Source organism: Balaenoptera physalus, assembly GCF_965194825.1.
Source record: "Balaenoptera physalus genome assembly, chromosome: 14".
Classification (NCBI taxonomy): Eukaryota; Metazoa; Chordata; class Mammalia; order Artiodactyla; family Balaenopteridae; genus Balaenoptera; species Balaenoptera physalus.
The window spans coordinates 83,830,557-83,849,808 of NC_138893.1; the positions used below are offsets into that span (position 1 = coordinate 83,830,557).

General features: G+C 36.2%; 1 protein-coding gene and 1 long non-coding RNA gene across 12 annotated transcripts in view; both read right to left on the minus strand.

Moving 5' to 3' along the window:
• FAM149B1 (family with sequence similarity 149 member B1) overlaps nucleotides 1-19,192 on the minus strand; it is a 63,873-nt gene extending 44,681 nt beyond the window's left edge. For 9 of the 11 annotated variants that reach the window (XR_014253306.1, XR_014253307.1, XM_082424496.1 and 6 more), the window contains exons 1-3: nucleotides 19,060-19,192; nucleotides 15,000-15,104; nucleotides 13,932-14,061 (exon numbers count right to left, since the gene is read on the minus strand). Coding sequence is in view for 8 of the 11 variants with exons in the window: in XM_082424496.1 (XP_082280622.1) it covers nucleotides 13,932-14,061; nucleotides 15,000-15,104; nucleotides 19,060-19,106 (282 nt within the window). In the remaining 3 variants the exon portion in view is untranslated. Of the gene's footprint in view, nucleotides 1-13,931; nucleotides 14,062-14,999; nucleotides 15,105-19,059 lie in introns of those variants that run through there. The other 2 variants (XM_082424499.1, XM_082424498.1) reach the window with 2 other exon arrangements.
• LOC309642733 lies at nucleotides 1,600-11,747 on the minus strand. The gene is made up of 2 exons (XR_014253349.1): nucleotides 4,335-11,747; nucleotides 1,600-4,288 (listed from the first exon to the last, which is right to left on the minus strand). It is a non-coding gene; the product is annotated as an uncharacterized lncRNA (long non-coding RNA).
• Nucleotides 19,193-19,252: the final 60 nt, after the last annotated feature.

Here is a 19,252-nt window from a genome sequence, read left to right on the forward strand (position 1 = left end):
AGAACATGGTATATTTCTCCATCTGTTTATGTCATCTTTGATTTCTTTCATCAGTGTTTTATAGTTTTCTGAGTACAAGTCTTTTGCTTCCTTAGGTACGTTTATTCCTAGGTATTTTATCCTTTTTGTTGCAGTGGTAAATGGGATTGTTTCCTTAGTTTCTCTTTCTGATTTTTCGTCATTAGTGTATAGGAATGCAAGCATTTTTTTTTAACCAGTTTTTTTTTTTTGGCTGCATGGCATATAGGATCTTAGTTCCCTGACCAAGGATCGAACCCGTGCCCCCTGCAGTGGAAGTGTGGAGCATTAACCACTGGACTGCCAGGGATGTCCCCAAACTACCTTTTTTTTTTTGGGCTGCGCTGGGTCTTCATTGCTGCGTGTGGGCTTTTCTCTAGTTGTGGCGAGCGGGGGCTACTCTTCCTTGTGGTGCGTGGTCTTCTTGTTGCGGTGGCTTCTTTTGTTGTGGAGCATGGGCTCTAGGCGCACAGGCTTCAGTAGTTTCAGCACGCAGGCTCAGTAGTTGTCGGTAGCAGCTCTAGAGCGCAGGCTCAGTAGTTGTGGCGCATGGGCTTAGTTGCTCCGCAGCATATGGGATCTTCCCAGACCAGGGCTCGAACCTATGTCCCCTGCATTGGCAGGAGGATCCTTAACCACTGTGCCACCAGGGAAGCCCCCAAACTGCCTTTTTATCCCTAAAAAATATTCCTCTTTCCTAGTAATCAACTCTGTCTTGACGTTTATTTTGTCTCTTATTAATATAAGCCTATTGTGTGCACAGTATAACTTTCTCTGTCTTTTTAATTTCAATCTATTTGTGTCTTTATATTTAGAGTTCATCTCTTCCGTACAGTATATAGTTGAGTCTTTTTTTTATTAATCCATTCTGTGTTTTATCCATTCCATTTTTTTGTTTTAATTATTGACATAGTTGGGTTATAATCTACCATCTTGCTGTTTCTTTTCCATTTGTCCCTTTTTTTGGGGGGGGGATCCTTTCTTGTTCTTTTCCTTTCCTGTCTTATTCTAGCTTAATCAAATATTTGTTAGTATTCCATTTTATTTCCCCTATTGGCATCTTAGCTTATTCTTCTTATAATTTTTTAATGCTTGCTCTAGGGCTAATAATGTGCATTCTTAACCTATCAAAGTCTAGTTAGTCAATATTTTACCACTTCATACCTCCCTCTTCATACTTTCCACTTGCCTTGATACCTGACACTTCACAAATGTAATATTCTTATAACAGTATAATTCCATTTATAGTCACCCATTCTTTGAGCTATATTTGTCTCATCTTTTACTTCTACAAATATAAACTCCGTCTTGCACATGTTTTGCTTTATTCAGTCAGTTATCCTTTAAAGAAATCACTAAAAAATATAGACTTTTGTATTTACCCACCTATTTACCTTCTGGTGTTCTTTTTTTTTTTTTTTAATTAATTAATTTATTTATTTTCGGCTGCATTGGGTCTTTGCGGCTGTGTGCAGGCTTTTTTCTAGTTGCGGTGAGCAGGGGCTACTCTTTTTTTTTTTTTTTTTTTAATGTCTGAAACATTTATATTAATATATTTCCATACAAATAACCCAATGAAAGTTTAGTATTAGTTGTTTTGTTTGTTTTTTTATACTGCAGGTTCTTATTAGGCATCAATTTTATACACATCAGTGTATACATGTCAATCCCAATCGCCCAATTCAGCACACCACCATCCCCACCCCACCGCAGTTTTCCCCCCCTTGGTGTCCATATGTCCATTCTCTACATCTGTGTCTCAACTTCTGCCCTGCAAACCGGCTCATCTGTACCATTTTTCTAGGTTCCACATACATGCATTAATATACGATATTTGTTTTTCTCTTTCTGACTTACTTCACTCTGTATGACAGTCTCTAGATCCATCCACTTCTCAACAAATGACTCAATTTCGTTCCTTTTTATGGCTGAGTAATATTCCATTGTATATATGTACCACAACTTCTTTATCCATTCGTCTGTTGATGGGCATTTAGGTTGCTTCCATGACCTGGCTATTGTAAATAGTGCTGCAATGAACATTCGGGTGCATGTGTCTTTTTGAATTACGGTTTTCTCTGGGTATATGCCCAGTAGTGGGATTGCTGGGTCATATGGTAATTCTATTTTTAGTTTTTTAAGGAACCTCCATATTGTTCTCCATAGTGGCTGTATCAATTTACATTCCCACCAACAGTGCAAGAGGGTTCCCTTTTCTCCACACCCTCTCCAGCATTTGTTGTTTGTAGATTTTCTGATGATGCCCATTCTAACAGGAGTGAGGTGATACCTCATTGTAGTTTTGATTTGCATTTCTCTAATAATTAGTGATGATGAGCATCTTTTCATGTGCTTTGTGGCCGTCTGTATGTCTTCTTTGGAGAAATGTCTATTTAGGTCTTCTGCCCATTTTTGGATTGGGGTGTTTGTTTCTTTAATATTGAGCTGAATGAGCTGTTTATATATTTTGGAGATTAATCCTTTGTCCATTGATTCGTTTGCAAATATTTTCTCCCATTCTGAGGGTTGTCTTTTCGTCTTGTTTATGGTTTCCTTTGCTGTGCAAAAGCTTTGAAGTTTCATTAGGTCCCATTTGTTTATTTTTGTTTTTATTTCCATTACTCTAGGCGGTGGATCAAAAAAGATCTTGCTGTGATTTATGTCAGAGTGTTCTTCCTATGTTTTCCTCTAAGAGTTTTATAGTGTCCAGTCTTATATTTAGGTCTCTAATCCATTTTGAGTTTATTTTTGTGTATGGTGTTAGGGAGTATTCTAATTTCATTCTTTTACATGTAGCTGTCCAGTTTCCCCAGCACCACTTATTGAAGAGACTGTCTTTTCTCCATTGTATATCTTTGCCTCCTTTGCCATAGATTAGTTGACCATAGGTGCGTGGGTTAATCTCTGGGCTTTCTATCTTGTTCCATTGATCTATGTTTCTGTTTTTGTGCCAGTACCATATTGTCTTGATTACTGTAGCTTTGTAGTATAGTCTGAAGTTAGGGAGTCTGATTCCTCCAGCTCCGTTTTTTTCCCTCAAGACTGCTTTGGCTATTCGGGGTCTTTTGTGTCTCCATACAAATTTTAAGATGATTTGTTCTAGCTCCGTAAAAAATGCCATTGGTAATTTGATAGGGATTGCATTGAATCTGTAGATTGCTTTGGGTAGTATACTCATTTTCACAATGTTGATTCTTCCAATCCAAGAACATGGTATGTCTCTCCATCTGTTGGTATCATCTTTAATTTCTTTCATCAGTGTCTTATAGTTTTCTGCATACAGGTCTTTTGTCTCCCTAGGTAGGTTTATTCCTAGGTATTTTATTCTTTTTGTTGCAATGGTAAATGGGAGTGTTTCCATAATTTCTCTTTCAGATTTTTCATCATTAGTGTATAGGAATGCAAGAGATTTCTGTGCATTAATTTTGTATCCTGCAACTTTACCATATTCATTAATTAGCTCTAGCAGTTTTCTGGTGGCAGTTTTAGTTTTAGTTTACTCTTCATTGTGGTGTGCAGACTTCTCATTGCGGTGGCTTCTCTTGTTAAGGAGCACGAGCTCTAGGTGCGAGGGCTTCAGTAGTTGTGGCACGAGGGCTCAGTAGTTGTGGCACGAAGGCTCAGTAGTTGTGGCTCATGGGCTCTAGAGCGCAGGCTTAGTAGTTGTGGCGCATGGGCTTAGTTGCTCCGTGGCATGTGGGATCTTCCCAGACCAGGGCTCGAACCCGTGTCCTCTGTATTGGCAGGCGGATTATTAACCACTGTGCCACCAGGGAAGTCCCCCTTCTGGTGTTCTTTATCTCCCTGTGTCCTAAAGATTCCAACTGCTTCATGTGCCCTGAACTCTGATCTCTGTTACTCAGCAAAATGGGACCACTGTGCTTTGTTTGGACTCTATCTTACAATTCCATAGTCAGAAAATTATTCCCAGGCAGGGAGCCAGGGTAAACAGGGGCCTGCCTACCTTATGAGTTTCTTTTCTCTCAGGGATTATAGATAATGTGCTGCCTGGTAACCAATGCCTCAAGAGACAGTCATCATGGAGTTTCAAAGCCAAAACAGAATAAGGAAGGCATCAACCTGGGAAGGCAGCCTGTTATAAGATATTGGAACCTAAGCACAGTAAAGAGGGCGTCTGTGTAGGAAGACAGCCTGTTGTATGGTAGGAGCCTAAGAGAGGCAAAGAGAACATCTAAGCAGTTTTTCTGACCCTGAGCAGTGTGAGAGGGGTGTTCTAATTACTTTGGCAGTGTATCAGATTACTCCAAACCTGAATGGCTCAAAATAGCTATAATCATGTATTGATTACTCCAAACCTGAATGGCTCAAAATAGCTATAATCATGTATTATCTTTCCAGGTTTACATGTGTCTGGAATTTACATAGCTCACAGCAGGAATGGTTTGTCTGTTCTCCACAACATCTGGGATATCAGTTGAAAAGCTCAAAGGCTTAGAGCTGAAAGCATCTGAGTGCTCATTCACTCAGATATCTGGCAATTGATGCTGGCTTTCAGCTGGGGGCTTCAGTTTCTCTCTACATGGGCTTTTCCATGTGGTTTGAACTTCCTCACAACATAGTGGCTGAATTCCAAGGTCAAGCATCCAGAGAGAGAGAAACAGAAAGAGCCAGGCAGAAGCTGTGTTGCTTTCTAACCTAAAAAATCATGCAGCATCACTTTCACTGCATTCTACTGATTAAGGCAGTTAAATAGTCCATTCAGGTTCAAGAGGAAAGAACATAGAGCCTATCTCTTCAGTGGAGGAATACCAGTATCTTGTAATAAGGGTATGTCAGATGGGATATATATTGGCATGACTTTTGAAAATATAATCTGCCACAGTGGGTGTTTGCCTGGGGAGCAGGTTGTTGCAGGGTGATGGAGCACAAGTGAGATGAGGAGGATGTCCTTGCGGGAGAGCAGCCAGCTTATAATGTTGGAACCACAATGGAGAGAAGAAAGTTACCATGTGGGGAGTTGGCAGCCCCACACAGGGTGATAGCCCAAGCAGCCTGAGGAAGGTGCCTATTTGGAGGCGAGGACAACATTGGGTGTCTGACTCTGAGTGGGATGAGGAGATCATTCATTGGGTGGGAGAGTGCAAGGGGCAGTGACTCAGCACAGGGTGTTGAAACATATGTGGAGTGAGGAGAGCATTTGCAGAGGTTAGGAAGCAGTGGATTAGTAGGAAACTGGTTATGTTCAGGGGGACTAATCAAATAAGTAAATATATTAAGAATAACGGAAGCCACGTTTATCACTGTCAGAGAAAGAAGTTACAAATTTAGAAAAGGAAAAAACTAGAATGAACCTTGTCATTTCACAGTGGGATAGGAGGAGTACTTATATTCCCTAGTTCTGTCCACTGGGAGGGTTTGGGAATCAGTGACACCTAAAAAGCAATGAGCACGCTTAGCACCCAAATCTTTGTTTCTAAACATGGCATAAAAGGAACAAGGGCTTCTTAGAGAATTGGCTGATTCCAGGGTTGGGGCAAAGAAAGTACAAAATAAGCCTGGATATCTTGTGTCAGAAAGTAAGGAAATACTCAAAGAAGGACGGGAACATGTCAAAATGGCACAGAAGCAGCTTGAAGGGAATTCTGCGGGCCAAATCTGGGACAATTGGAACTTCAAGATAAATAATGATAATGATGTATTATATATTACAACTAACTGAACAAAATAGGAATCCTTGAGTCTACACTGATGTAAATCATAAATTGAAAGTCTGAGGAGCAACAGGATAGTAGCTACATAACTTCAATGTACCGCCCCGTAAAATACTTTTTTTTTAAATATCTTTATTGGAGTATAATTGCTTTACAATGGTGTGTTAGTTTCTGCTTTATAACAAAGTGAATCAGCTATACGTATACATATATCCCCAATAAAATACTTTCAAATGCAAAGGAAAGTCACCTTAATTAAGTGATCAAAGTGAACAACATCAATAATGTGACAAATGGAATTATGTGCCACCTAATAGAATGCAATGAGAAAAACAAGTTCATTTCTGTCATATCATAGACTCAAGAACTGTTCCAGATTGAGGGAGACTAAAGAGACTTGACAATGTGATATAAACTTTTGCTATAAAGGCTTTCATTGGGACAACTAGTGAAACTTTAATGGGATCTATGGATTAGATGGTAGCAATATATCAGTGTTAATTTCCTGAATTTGATGCTTGCCCTCTAGTAATGTAGTGTGTCCTTGCTTGAAGGAAATACACACTAAAATATTTGGTGCAAGGGAGTATCATGCCAGTAACTTACTCTCACACCATTCAGGAAAAAAACAGTTGGCCTCCATATTCATGGGTTTGTAAATGTAAAACACATTTATATTGTATTAGGTATTATAAGCGATCTAGAAAGGATTTAAAGTGTACAGAAGGATATGCGTACGTAATATGCAAATACTGCACCATTTTATATGAGACTTGAGCATCTGTGGAGTTTGGTATCCACGGGAGGTACTGGAACCAATCCCTCACGGATACCAAGGGATGACTGTTCTTTTTACTATACTTATAACTTTTCTGTAAGTTTGAGGTTGTTTCCAAGTTATTAAGAAAACACAATGTGCAGTAATTGCAACTTTGATCACAAAACTTGAATTTGATTAATTAAGACACAATCCATTACTAATAATGGATTTCAAAGGAATTACCTACTCTGACATACATGTGAAATCTGCAATGAAATGTTTGTGTAATACAAGGAAAATATCAACATTATTTATATACTAACCAGGAACCTTGAAAACAATCACAATTATAGCTATAAGTTTCAAAGAGAAATGTATTCTTCAAAATATTAAACATAGAGTTTTTATATGGCCTAGAAATTCCACTCCTAGGTGTATACCTAAGAATATTCAAAACATGTCCACAGAAAAACTTGTACACAAGTGTTCATAGTAGCATTATTCATAATAGCAAAAAAGTGAAACAATCCAAATGTCCATCAACTGATGAATAAACAAAATTGGTATATCCATGCAATGAAATTATATTCATTAATAAAAAAGAAGTACTGACACATGCTATAACATGGATAAAATCTGAACATATGCTAGGTGAAATAAGCCAGACACAATAGGTGATATACTGTATGATTCATTTATATGAAATATCAGAATAGGCAAATCCATACAGACAGAAAGCAGATTAGTGGTTGCCAGGGGCTGGGTGGAGAGAGAAATGGAGAATAATTGCTAATGGAGACAGGGTTTCTTTTTGGGGTGATGAAAATGATAGGATAGTTGCACAACTCTGTGAATATACTGCAAATCACTTAATTGTTCACTTTAAAAGAGTGAATTTCATGTATGTGACTATCACAGTAAAAAAAAGTAAAAATAATAAATCCAGTGAAAGTCTAATCTAGTATTAAACAGATGAGAAATCTATTAAAACATTTAAATGAAATATCAAAAGTTAAACACATGACAAAGAATATAAATTTCTGCCAGAAGCCAACATTAGCCTAGAACTCAGTTCCCTTAAAAAACATGAACTCTGGGACTTCCCTGGTGGTGCAGTGGTTAAGAATCCGCCTGCCAATGCAGGGGACACGGGTTCGAACCCTGGTCCGGGAGGATCCCACATGCTGCGAAGCAACTAAGCCCGTGCGCCACAACTACTGAGCCTGTGCTCTAGAGCCCGTGGGCCACAACTACTGAGCCCATATGCCACAACTACTGAAGCCCGCACACCTAGAGCCCATGCTCCACAACAAGAGAAACCACTGCAATGAAGAGCTCACACACCAGAACGAAGAGTAGCCCCCGCTCGTCGCAACTAGAGAAAGCCCACACACAGCAACGAAGACCCAACACAGCCAAAAATAAATGAATTAATTTAAAAAAAACAAAACAAAACATGAACTCTACACCTATATACCAGCAACAAATAGATTTAAAATATGATTTTTAATATACCATGCAAGGTACCTAGGAATAAATCTTCAACAAATGTATATTACTTTTATGGATAAAATTATAAAAATGTATTAAAAGACATTAAAGAAATGGATATTAAATGGAAAGATTTATATATCAAATTCATGATTAGGAAAACTCACTATTATAAAGATAGCAGTCCTCCCCAAATTGACCTATGCAATTTAATAATCAGATTCTAACATACATAAAAAAGATTGGCCAAGACAATTATCAATAATGTAGTAAGACTTCCCTATCACATATTATAGATTATTATAAAGCTATAGTTTAACTAAAACCAGTTGTATTAGCATGAGTTTAGAATAGAACAGTTTAGAGAGCCCAGGAACAGACCATTTCATATTTTAAAACTTAATCTATAACAGAGGTAACATAGCAAATCAATGGAGAAAGGATGCAACAGTACTTTCCGGAAATAATGCTACCTTTTATGGAAGAAGTTGGAAATATATATGTGCATTTTTAGTGATCACAATGACTAGAGGTTGCTACAGGTATTTAATAGGCAGGGATCATTAATACTAAACATCCTGCTATACATGGGACATTGCTGTAAAACAGCCATATCCAAAATGCCAAAAATGCCCTTGCTTAGAAATCCTGAACTAGTCAGTAAATGGTGCTGAAACAATTCATTATCCATATGGAAAAATTAAAATTATGTTCCTGCTATATACCATATACAAAAAACTATTCCGGGGGATTAAAGACCTAAGTGTGGGAATTGTGAAAGTTACAAAAGCCACATACCAGGAAAAGATATTTGCAATACATTTAACGAAGAATGAGTGTATCAGTGATTAATTGCATTTACTTACTACTAACAAAAACAACAGTGACTTAAACAAGATAAAAGTTTAATTTTTTCTCTGAAAAAAAATTAAATCTAGGGGTAGGCATTAAAAGTTGATATGGTGCCTCCATGGATATCAAGGACTCAGTTTCTTCTATCATTTCCATCCTCAGTGATGCTTTATGGTCCAAGATGGCTGCTTTACCTTTAGCCATAGTTCCATGTTCCAGGCAGGAATTAGGAATTTTCCAGAATTTTTTCTGGAAAAAATGGCATTCCAGAAAGCCTCATCTCCTGACTTATTGTACAATTCATTAGCTACCTCTACCTGTAACAGAGGTTGGTAAATAAATTTTCAACTGGGTACAATACCAAAAGTTCTATAGTTGTACAGGGAGAGTGGACATTATATAACTATTTAGAACAGGGGTCAGCAAACTATGACCAGTGGGACAAATCCAGCCCACAGCCTATTTTGTAAATAAAATTTATTGGAACACTGTTATGCCCATCTATTTATGCACTGCTTATGGCTGCCTTCTCAGTGAGAGTTGAGGGTCCTGACAGAGTCTGCAGAGCCTGAAATATTTACTATCTAGTCTTTTACAGAAAAAGTACACCCACCACCCCTAATTTAAAAGACAAAGAGGTACTTCCCTGGTGAGCAGGGGTTAAGAATCCGCCTGCCAATGTAGGCGACACAGGTTCGAGCCCTGGTCCGGGAAGATCCCACATGCCATGGAGCAACTAAGCCTGTGCGCCACAACTACTGAGCCTGCGCTCTATAGCCCACAAGCCACAACTACTGAGCCCTCATGCCACAACTACTGAAGCCTGCACGCCTAGAGGCCGTGCTCCACAACAAGAGAAGCCACTGCAATGAGAAGCCTGCGGACCGCAACGAAGAGTAGCCCCCACTCACTGCAACTAGAGGAAGCCCGCGCACAGCAATGAAGACCCAACACAGCCAAAATATAAATAAATAAAAAATAAGTTAAAATAAATAAATTTAAAAATAAAGACAAAGAACTCCTACTAATTAATATGAAAATGATAAACAAATAAAAAAATAAATGAGTATGAAATATTAATAGGCAATTCACAGACTATAAATATGTGCAACATCATGTATGAACTTTCCAAACAGTTCTAGGCAAAAGAAGCCAGATATAAAAAATACATACTGTAGGATTCCATTTATATGAAGGGCAAGAACAAGTAAACCTGGTGATAGAGGTCAGAATAGTGGTTATCTTTGGGGTTGGGAGAGGGCATCTAGGAGCCTTGTGGGATGCTGATTGTCTGTATCTTGATCTGTGTACTGTTTTCATACATACACACATACACACACACACACACACACGCATGCACACCCAATATGTAAGTTATGCAGTTTTCTGTAAGTTGTGCAACTTTTCTAATCAACCCCATTGCTTCAGATACCTTTAAATTAAAAAACTGTAAGTCTGGCAAAGATGAAAAAGTTTGATAATTCACTGTTTTGGTCAAGAGTGTAAGAAAATAGGCCCTTTCATATGTTCCTGGTGAGATTGCAGATTGTAATAACTTTTACAGAGGTCAATTTGGTAACAACTTTCAAAATTACAAAAGTATGTATCTTTTGAGCAGCATTCCACCTCTAGAAATTTATCCGCAGATATGTTCATGTATATGTAAAATAATATATGTACAGGGTCATAAATGCAGCACTTTTTTGTAATAGCAATGGCTATGCAGCCATCAAAGAACAAAGCAGTTAGTTTTTTAATAATATATATATTTGAATATACTATAATATAATATACATAATATACTATACTATAACGTAATATATTCTTCAAAATATATTGATAGTGTTAAGTGGAAAAACAAATAGCCCTGGATAGAGTGTATAATGACAAGCTTTATGTAAAAATTAAAATGTACAAAGTTAGCAAAGGAATCAATTAAATTTGTAAATAGAGAATCCCTGTCTGGTTCCTTGCTGTAACTGAAATAGCTTTAGTGTTTTGCCATTTAAACTGATATTCAACTGGCAAATAGTCATTATCAAGTTTCAAGGGTTTCCTTCCCTATCTAATTGAGAATTTTTATAAGGAATGGTTTTTGAATTTTATCAAGTATCTTTTTAACATCTATTGGCTTGATCATATTTTTTCCTTTAATTCACTGATGTTAAACATATTAATACATTTACAGATATTGACCCATCTTTGTATTCCTAGAATAAACCTTATTTGATATTTAAAAAAATATCAATCCAAAGTACATAAAACTAAAATAGAATAGAACTGGGTTAGATATTTTTATGACTGTTGACTATAAAACTTTAAATAATAGATATAATTAGAATAAAAAAGGAAAGTCTTCCTTCACATCATTATAATAACTTTGTTAATTTTAAAACAATATTTTAAAAGAAATAAACCTAAGAATATAAACGCCAGCATGATTATAAATATATTTGGCAAAGTAGTAGGCCATTAGTTAAATTGGGGGGAAAACTGTATTCCTATATACCAGTGATAACTCAAAAACACCTAAGTTCAAAAGCAAGGAAAATGTATAATTAAATACTAAGTTCAATTTTAATATCAGTTGTATCTTACAACAAGAGATTTACTCAAAATAAATAATGAAATGATAAAGCGGATTAAATTAAAGGAAGATCTAAGTAAACTATATTTCTAGGTAGAATACTAAGTTCAGTTAAGGTACAAAATGACTGAAATGTGTTTATAAAGTGATTAGTACAGCGCCTAGCATCTATTAAATATTCAATAAATTTTAGTTCTCCCTGCACCTAATTTAATATAATGTTATAATGCAATATCAATTAAATCCCTCATGAATATTTTATAAAATTTCATACAAGGGAAAATAAAATTTATCTGAAAGAGCAAAAAGGACACAAATACAATACATGTTTTTTAATGAACACTAATAGATTTTCCAAGATTTTTAAAATATCATGAAAACCCTATGATATTAAGTCAAATGTAGAAAAATGGTTCAAACAAAGTAGGTTCAACAGTAAAAGAACTTAATTATCCTCACACCATATACTATTCTAAAAGTCTGGTGAGTTAAAAAGCTAAACATGCAAAATTCTATTAAAAAGCTATGAAGAAGAATATTATAATATTCCATCTTTCTAAAGATAAAATCCTGACTAGTAAAGAAATTAAGGTCAAAAGTAAAATGGTTATATTTGAATTTTTAAAAAAAAATCTGTTACACAATAAATACCAAAAGGAAAGCAGGGAAATGGGAAACATTTGTATGACATTCATAACTTATAAAGAGATACTAATTACAATATAGAGACAACTGATGGAAATATATAGTCAGTACACTAAAACCTCACAATAAGTCATCAAATTAATTAAATCATTACGTAGGGATAAAATTTAAATTCTTTACCATGGCCTACAACGCCTTACAAGATCTAGTGCTGCCTATCTCTCCAGTCTCATTAGCGCTTTCTCCCCTGGTACACGATCCTTCAACCACCCTGACCTTTTTCCAGTTCCAAGAACATACCAAACACTTTCCCTTGGAAACATGAAGATCTCTTCCTCCTTAGGGCCTTTGCAGATGCTGCTGGTTACCTGCTGGAAGCTCTTTTCCTCATTCTTCACGTGGTTAACTCTTCAGTCTTCAAGTCTCAGATCTACCCTACATGATAACCCTACCTAAAGTGAATCCCCCTTATAGAGTTCGATTTCAGCTCCCTGTTGTCTTCCTTAGAGTACTTATCACCTTTTGTAGTTATTTTGTTCGTTTGCTTTTGTCAATCTCCCTCATTAGACTATTGAATCACGTAAGTCTCATTCACCCCGTATTCCCAAATACAGTGTCTGACAACAAATGCGCTCAATAAATATTTGTTGAATAAATAAAAACTGAAAACCCAAGTATCAGATAATAATGAAATTACTAAATTATGATATAATATATTAAAACAAGGAAATGCTATATAACTATATATAACTATTCAAATTGACAAGTATGGAAGTAGTAAAAGAAAATGTCTATATGAAATAATGGTGAATGAAGAAGCAGACTAGGATGCACATATATCGTACAACTATGTAAGGCAACTATATGTACATCCAAATTAAAATGACTAGAAAATAACTCATGGTGACAAAAAGGTTGTAACAATTAGCAGGCTTTTTGTAAAGAAAGCAGGTTGCTAACAATAATATTGTATAAAGTCAGTATTGTGGAAGAGTGCTTACAAAATAACAGTAAGTGAAAAAACAGAGCACAGTATCGTATGTACACCATGACTATAGCTAGGCCAAATTAAATATAGATTGAAAGAGGATACAGAAATAAAAATACCTATTGCATCAAGGTGAGAAACATGCATAAAATTTGTTTTTTAAATTTTCTTTTAAGGTTGTTGGTCTTTTAAAAATAATACTTATAATGGCAGATAGTCATGAATGAATAAATAAATAAATCTCATTATCTCAACACCCAATTAATAAATGAATAACATTTTAGGTAAATATCTTTAGTCTTTTTTTCTAGTATATATAAGCAAAAATAGCTGTAAAATAAAATTAGAACTACACTATACATATTATTTTTAACGTGCTTTTTTTCATTTAATAATATATCATAAACATCTTCCCAGTCTATATGGCTTAGTAATAAACTTTCAAAAACATTTTAAACAACAAGGTAATATTAGTGGAGAGACACACTAGTGGACTGAGCACAGCATAAGGAGTGGATCCAGGGCCCAGATCCATACCAACCTGCAAGTGTTTAAGCCATACACTAAGCATCTCTAAGGATCAACTACTACATCCATAAAACAGAGCAATACTGAAAGAGGGTGAAGCTGATGCTTCTTTACAGCTATTTTAAAGGGTAAATAAACAATGTAGGAGGGACTTCCCTGGTGGTCCAGTGGTTAAGACTTCGTGTTTCCACTGCAGGGGGCGCAGGTTCGATCCCTGGATGGGGAACTAAGGTCCCACATGCCGCGCAGCACGGCCAAAAAAAATAAAATTAAATTAAAAATAAACAATGTAGGAGAGGGAAGGCATGAAATATACTGACCAAACTGACAAATGCTAACTCCCAGAACAGTCTCCCAAGCACTCCATCAGACCATTAACATAAAACTCACACCATATCCCCAGGAGAAGTCCGAGCTGCCTTCAGTAGAGATCCCTGTGCCTGTATAACTTGGAAAAGCAGACCTTGAATTCCCAGTGTCAGCTGATGTAAAAGGTGATTCTTGTGTGATGTCAGACTCACTAAATGCACAATTTGGAAGGAGAAGAGAAAACAGAAAAATTCTTATATTTCCTCAAGTTTCTGCAGCATTAACTACTCAGCAATCTATTAGGTGATAAGCATGTGTAGAAATATATCCACAGAGGCAAAAATAAATGAAGGACTTGAAATGTAAGCATCATAGTAAAGTCGGACCTAATTCCTACAGAATTGATGGCAGCCATTCTAAATAATTCTAGTCTTAGTTTACAATGAATACTTTAACATTCCACTTATAATATCTACCCTTGAGAACTAAAGACATTTCAGAAATGTCTAGGAATTCACCTAGAATAGTATGTGAACTTGTATGGCACTTTTAGTTTACCAAGCACTTTCACAGATATTAACCCCATTTTATCCTCACAACAACCTGGTGATGCAGAACTCAACCCCTTTTTTAAGACAAAGAATCTGAGATTTAGTACTAGGTGTTGAAACTAGGTTTTATGACTGTGATTTTTCTATGATACCACATTGCTTCTCAGAACCCTCTGTGAAGTTAACGTATCCTCAATTTCTTAAAATAATAACTGCAGCTAATATTTATTCAGCATTTACTGTATTTTATCTCATTTATATTCACAACACCCTTTAAGAGATACTATTACTAGGTAAGTAACTTGCCCAATATTATTCAGCTAACAGATGACAAAACCAGGATTAAAAATCAGATCTGTGTGGATTCCTCCTGAGTCTCTGCTTTTAACTACTTCATAATACTGCTTTTCAAAGGTTATAAAAATAAGTGTTTCCATTAGCTGTTCCAGAATGAAAGTTGAATGGTATTGAAAAAATGTGATAAAAATTCTTGTTTTGTTTCATTAGTACAAGGCTTGATACCAATCCTAAGGCAAAAAACCAAAACTTTTGCCATTATCAAGTGCAATAAGCAAACAAGTACACTTTTTGTTATTACCTTTGGGAACTTATGTCTTTTTCATGGGTGTCATTGGTAGAGGAAATTCCATCCAGCTGCTCTGGAAGGGGATGATGATTAAGAGCATGTTTTGTTATTCCTTTCCTGTGAAAGAGAAAAACAAAGTTATATTTCCTGTAAAGAAAAAATATATACTTTTCAGTAACTTGATCTACAAGTTAGTCGCCTACTTCTTGCTGTTCTGGAACTGCACTGTCCAATACAGTAGCCATTAATCACTAGCAGTTAAAATGTGGTCAGTTGGAAATGAGATGCACTTTAAGTGTAAAACACACAGGATTTCGAAGTCTTAGTACAACAAGAATGTACAATGTATCATTAATTATTTTATCTTGATTACATGTTAAAATGATAATATTCTGGATATATTTGGGTTAAACAAAATATATTCTTAAAATTAATTTCACTGCAAATTGAAAATATAATAAGGTATAACCACACACCTATTAGAACAGCTAAGATAAAATATGGTGATAACACTAAATGCAGATAAGGATATGGAGAAACTGGATTTCTCATACATTGCTGGTAGGAATGTAAAATGGTGCAGCCACTCTGGAATAATTTCAGTTTCTTATAAAACTAAACACATGTGTTTATCATGAGACCTAGCCATTGCACTCTTGGGCATTGATCCCAGAGAAATGAAAATTTATGTTCACAACAAAAACCTGTACACAAACGTTCACAGCAGCTTTATTTATTATTGAAAAAGTTTGGAACAACTGAAATGTTCTTTGACAGCTGAATAGTTAAACTTTCGTATATCTACACAATGGAATATGATTTAGCATAAAAAAGGAGTGAACTGATACATGCAACAACTTGGTTGGATTTCAAGGGCATCATACTTAGTGAAAAAAGCCAATCTCAAAAGGTTACATACACTATATGATTCCATTTATATTACATTCACAAATGATAAAACTATAGAGGTGGAGAAAAGATTAGTGGTTCCAGGGTATGGAGAAAGGAATGGATGTGACTGTAAAGGGATATATAAGGATGTTTCTTGGTGGTGATGGAACAGCTCTGTATCTCTATTGTACCAGTGGTTACATACATCTATAAATGAGACCAAATTGCATAGAACTATATATACATATATACAAAGGAGTGGATATAAAAATTGATGAAAACTGAATAAGGTTTATAGCCTAGTTAACAGTACTGTACCAATGTCTGTTTCCTGGCTTTGAAATTATATTATAGTTACGTAAGTTGTCATCATTGGGGGAATCTGGGTGACGGGTTCATGGGACTATGTACTATTTTTGTAACTTCCTGTGAGTCCATAATTATTTCAAAATAAAGAGGTAAAAAAGTTAATTTCACCTGTTTCTACTATTTTTTTAATGTGACTACCTGAAAATTTTAAATTATGTATGTGTTTTGTATTATATTTCTATAGGACAGTTCTGTTCTAGAGAGTTCAACATGTGCATTAGAATAAACTATGGGGTCAATTATTATATGTTCCAGTCCTAATCATCTACAATAGACTTTCCTTCCCCACAAAATTCTGTAGTCAAATAACATGATAGGTTAAACAAAGTTACTCAGGTTTCTTTACAAGAGGTCTTCCCAGGGCTTTGAATATGCAAATGTATATTATAAATCTAATACTCTTGTTTCACAGGAAAGGAAAGTGAGGCACAGAGGGATTAAGTAACCTGCTTAAGGTCATATGGCTAGTAAGTAATGGAGCCAGGATTCAAATCCAAGTAGTTTGTTTGAGGCTTCTCAGAGCAAATGAATAGTTTGAGATTTTAGTAAACTGTACCATTTTTGTATATAAAGATAAAGACCTAGTCAGCAGAGCTTGTACTTTAAATTATTTCTCAAATGGTGGGGCTGGATTTGTGTAGAGCTATTTGTACTTCTCTCATTCAATGATTTTACAACCAAAAGCTTGTCTTTGAGACAGTGGCAGGGATCAGAAATGTGGATTCCAGCTATGAAATAGAAACTTAAAACATATTTTAGTCTGTCAGAGAAATTTGGTTATGAAGTGACAATTAGATAATACCAAAGAAATATTAAATTTGGTCATAGCTTTGTGGTTACATAAGAAAATGTCTATAATTTTTAGAAATGCATAATGAAGTATATGGAGTGAAATGATAGTGTCTGGGGTTTTCCTTATTTCACAGAAGACAGGCTGAAAAAAATATATAGATGAAAGATGAAGCAAATATATTAAAATTTTGATAACTGTTTAATGTAGGTGATGGGTAGGTCATTATATTATTCACTATACATTTGTGCTTGAGATTTACCATTTTTAAAATGTTAAGCTGTATATTTTATCCCAACCTCTTTTCAATATCTATAATTTGGAACTATTAGGGAGAAAACTAAAATTACTTCTTCAAAGCAAATTATCATTATAACACCTAAAGTAAAAATTACTTTTAATATACTGTTATTTAGATGCATATAATCTTCATTATCATCATTATTCACATTATTCTGACACTTCTAGAGAATCATCTTTTGGGAGAGTTATCTTTAGGGAGTATCAAGTCAACAATAGAGAACAAGTAACATAACCACACTGGGTCAATAATTTTGGCCCAATAAGTGCTATCAACAATTTTTTCCATAAATGGTATTTTTTTTCACTCTCAGAATAGTCAGAATTAATTATGAAAGCAGATTTTTGGCTAAGCCCTGTTCCCTTTATTGGTAAATGACTTTCTTCTTCCTAGTTCCTAAAAAGCCTATTAACTGAATTGCTTCTGTGTCCTATCCTATTATTTAGTAGATAATAAGCTTCTGAAAGGCAAGGAAAGATCATAGACTGATTTTGTTTGTATGGCTATTGTACCAAGTAAAGGTGGGAAGGGACAAGGAAATTACCATTTACCGAGGACCTACTATGTGTCAAGCCCTATGCCATCACTTTAGGTATGCTTTTAGATAAGGTCTTATTCCTATATTACAGAAATGAAGGCTCAAAGATTTAGTAATTTGCCTAAAATTAACAAGGCTAGAAAAGAGTCTAAACAGAAACCCAGATGTGACTGAAGATACCATGCCTGTTAATTACCCTGTATAGTTAATATTTAATTAATAAATGTATGGTTGCTAAAATTACATAGTTTAGTGGAGGAAAAAAATTGGTATTTGGGGTTGAAAAACCCAAGCTCAAAACCTATTGGTTATATAATCTTAAGATGTGTACCTTTCTGATATTTCATCTGCTGAAAAACTAAAGATAATCATACCCATCTTACAGAGTTGTTAAGAGAATCAAGATATGAAAGTCTTTTTGAAAGTGTAAAGCATTAATAAATGAATGACATTATCATTACTTCCTACATTATAACACTTCACTAGGGGTGGGAGGTGGGTCTTTAAGCAGGAAATATTTGCTGTCTAAAGTCTCAAAAGCAAAACTGATCCTCAAGGATTCTGACACGAAATTGCAGAGGTGGGGAGGCAGTATGTGTAATGGTTATGACCACAAGCTTCAAAACCAGATTGACAACAGGTTTGTACTTCAGCTCCACCACCTTCTGGCTGTGTGATCTTTGGCATGCTACAATCTTTAAGTCTGGGATCTTTATCTGTAGAAAGTGCAAAATAATAGTTCCTATCTGGTCTCCTTATTGACAGGATTAAGTGAGCTAATGCATGTAAGCAGCTTTGCACTGTGCTTGGCACTAGACGTATTCAACTTCATTGTAGCACTCAGCTATTAATAGCTTCACGAGTTGTCAATGGTCATTGACACTGGGGCACGAAGCACTGCGGAAACTACAAAATGCCTTAGGAAACCCAGTCCCCGAGCTCAAGAAGTGCAACCCAAGAGGGCCAAGTCCTGGGACAGCACAGGTAACACGCCCTTAGCTGGAGATGGAGGTAGAAGGGGCAACGTCCGGCAAGGCTGGGAGGAGAGAATTCCGAAGAAAATTTTCTTTCCCTCGCCCTGGGAAAGGAAAAAGGAGCAAGGGACTGGTCAGGGAGGGTCCCCAGAGCGCCTGCGGCCCGCCTCGGCCTGGGCCGGGCTGGGGTGGCTGAGCAGTCCACTCACAGCTCTAAGTTCTGTGGCACCGCCTTCCGAGTGTATCTGGAGATCATCCTCCTCTTCCTCCTCAGCCGCGGCCGGGGCGGGTAAGCCAGGTTGGGGGCTTCTGGGCCTGGCCCTCCCGCCGGCTCCGGCTCGGCCCCCTCCCGCCACCTTCCGGCCCCGTCTCTTAGACTCCGGGCCGTCACTCCCCCAGGAT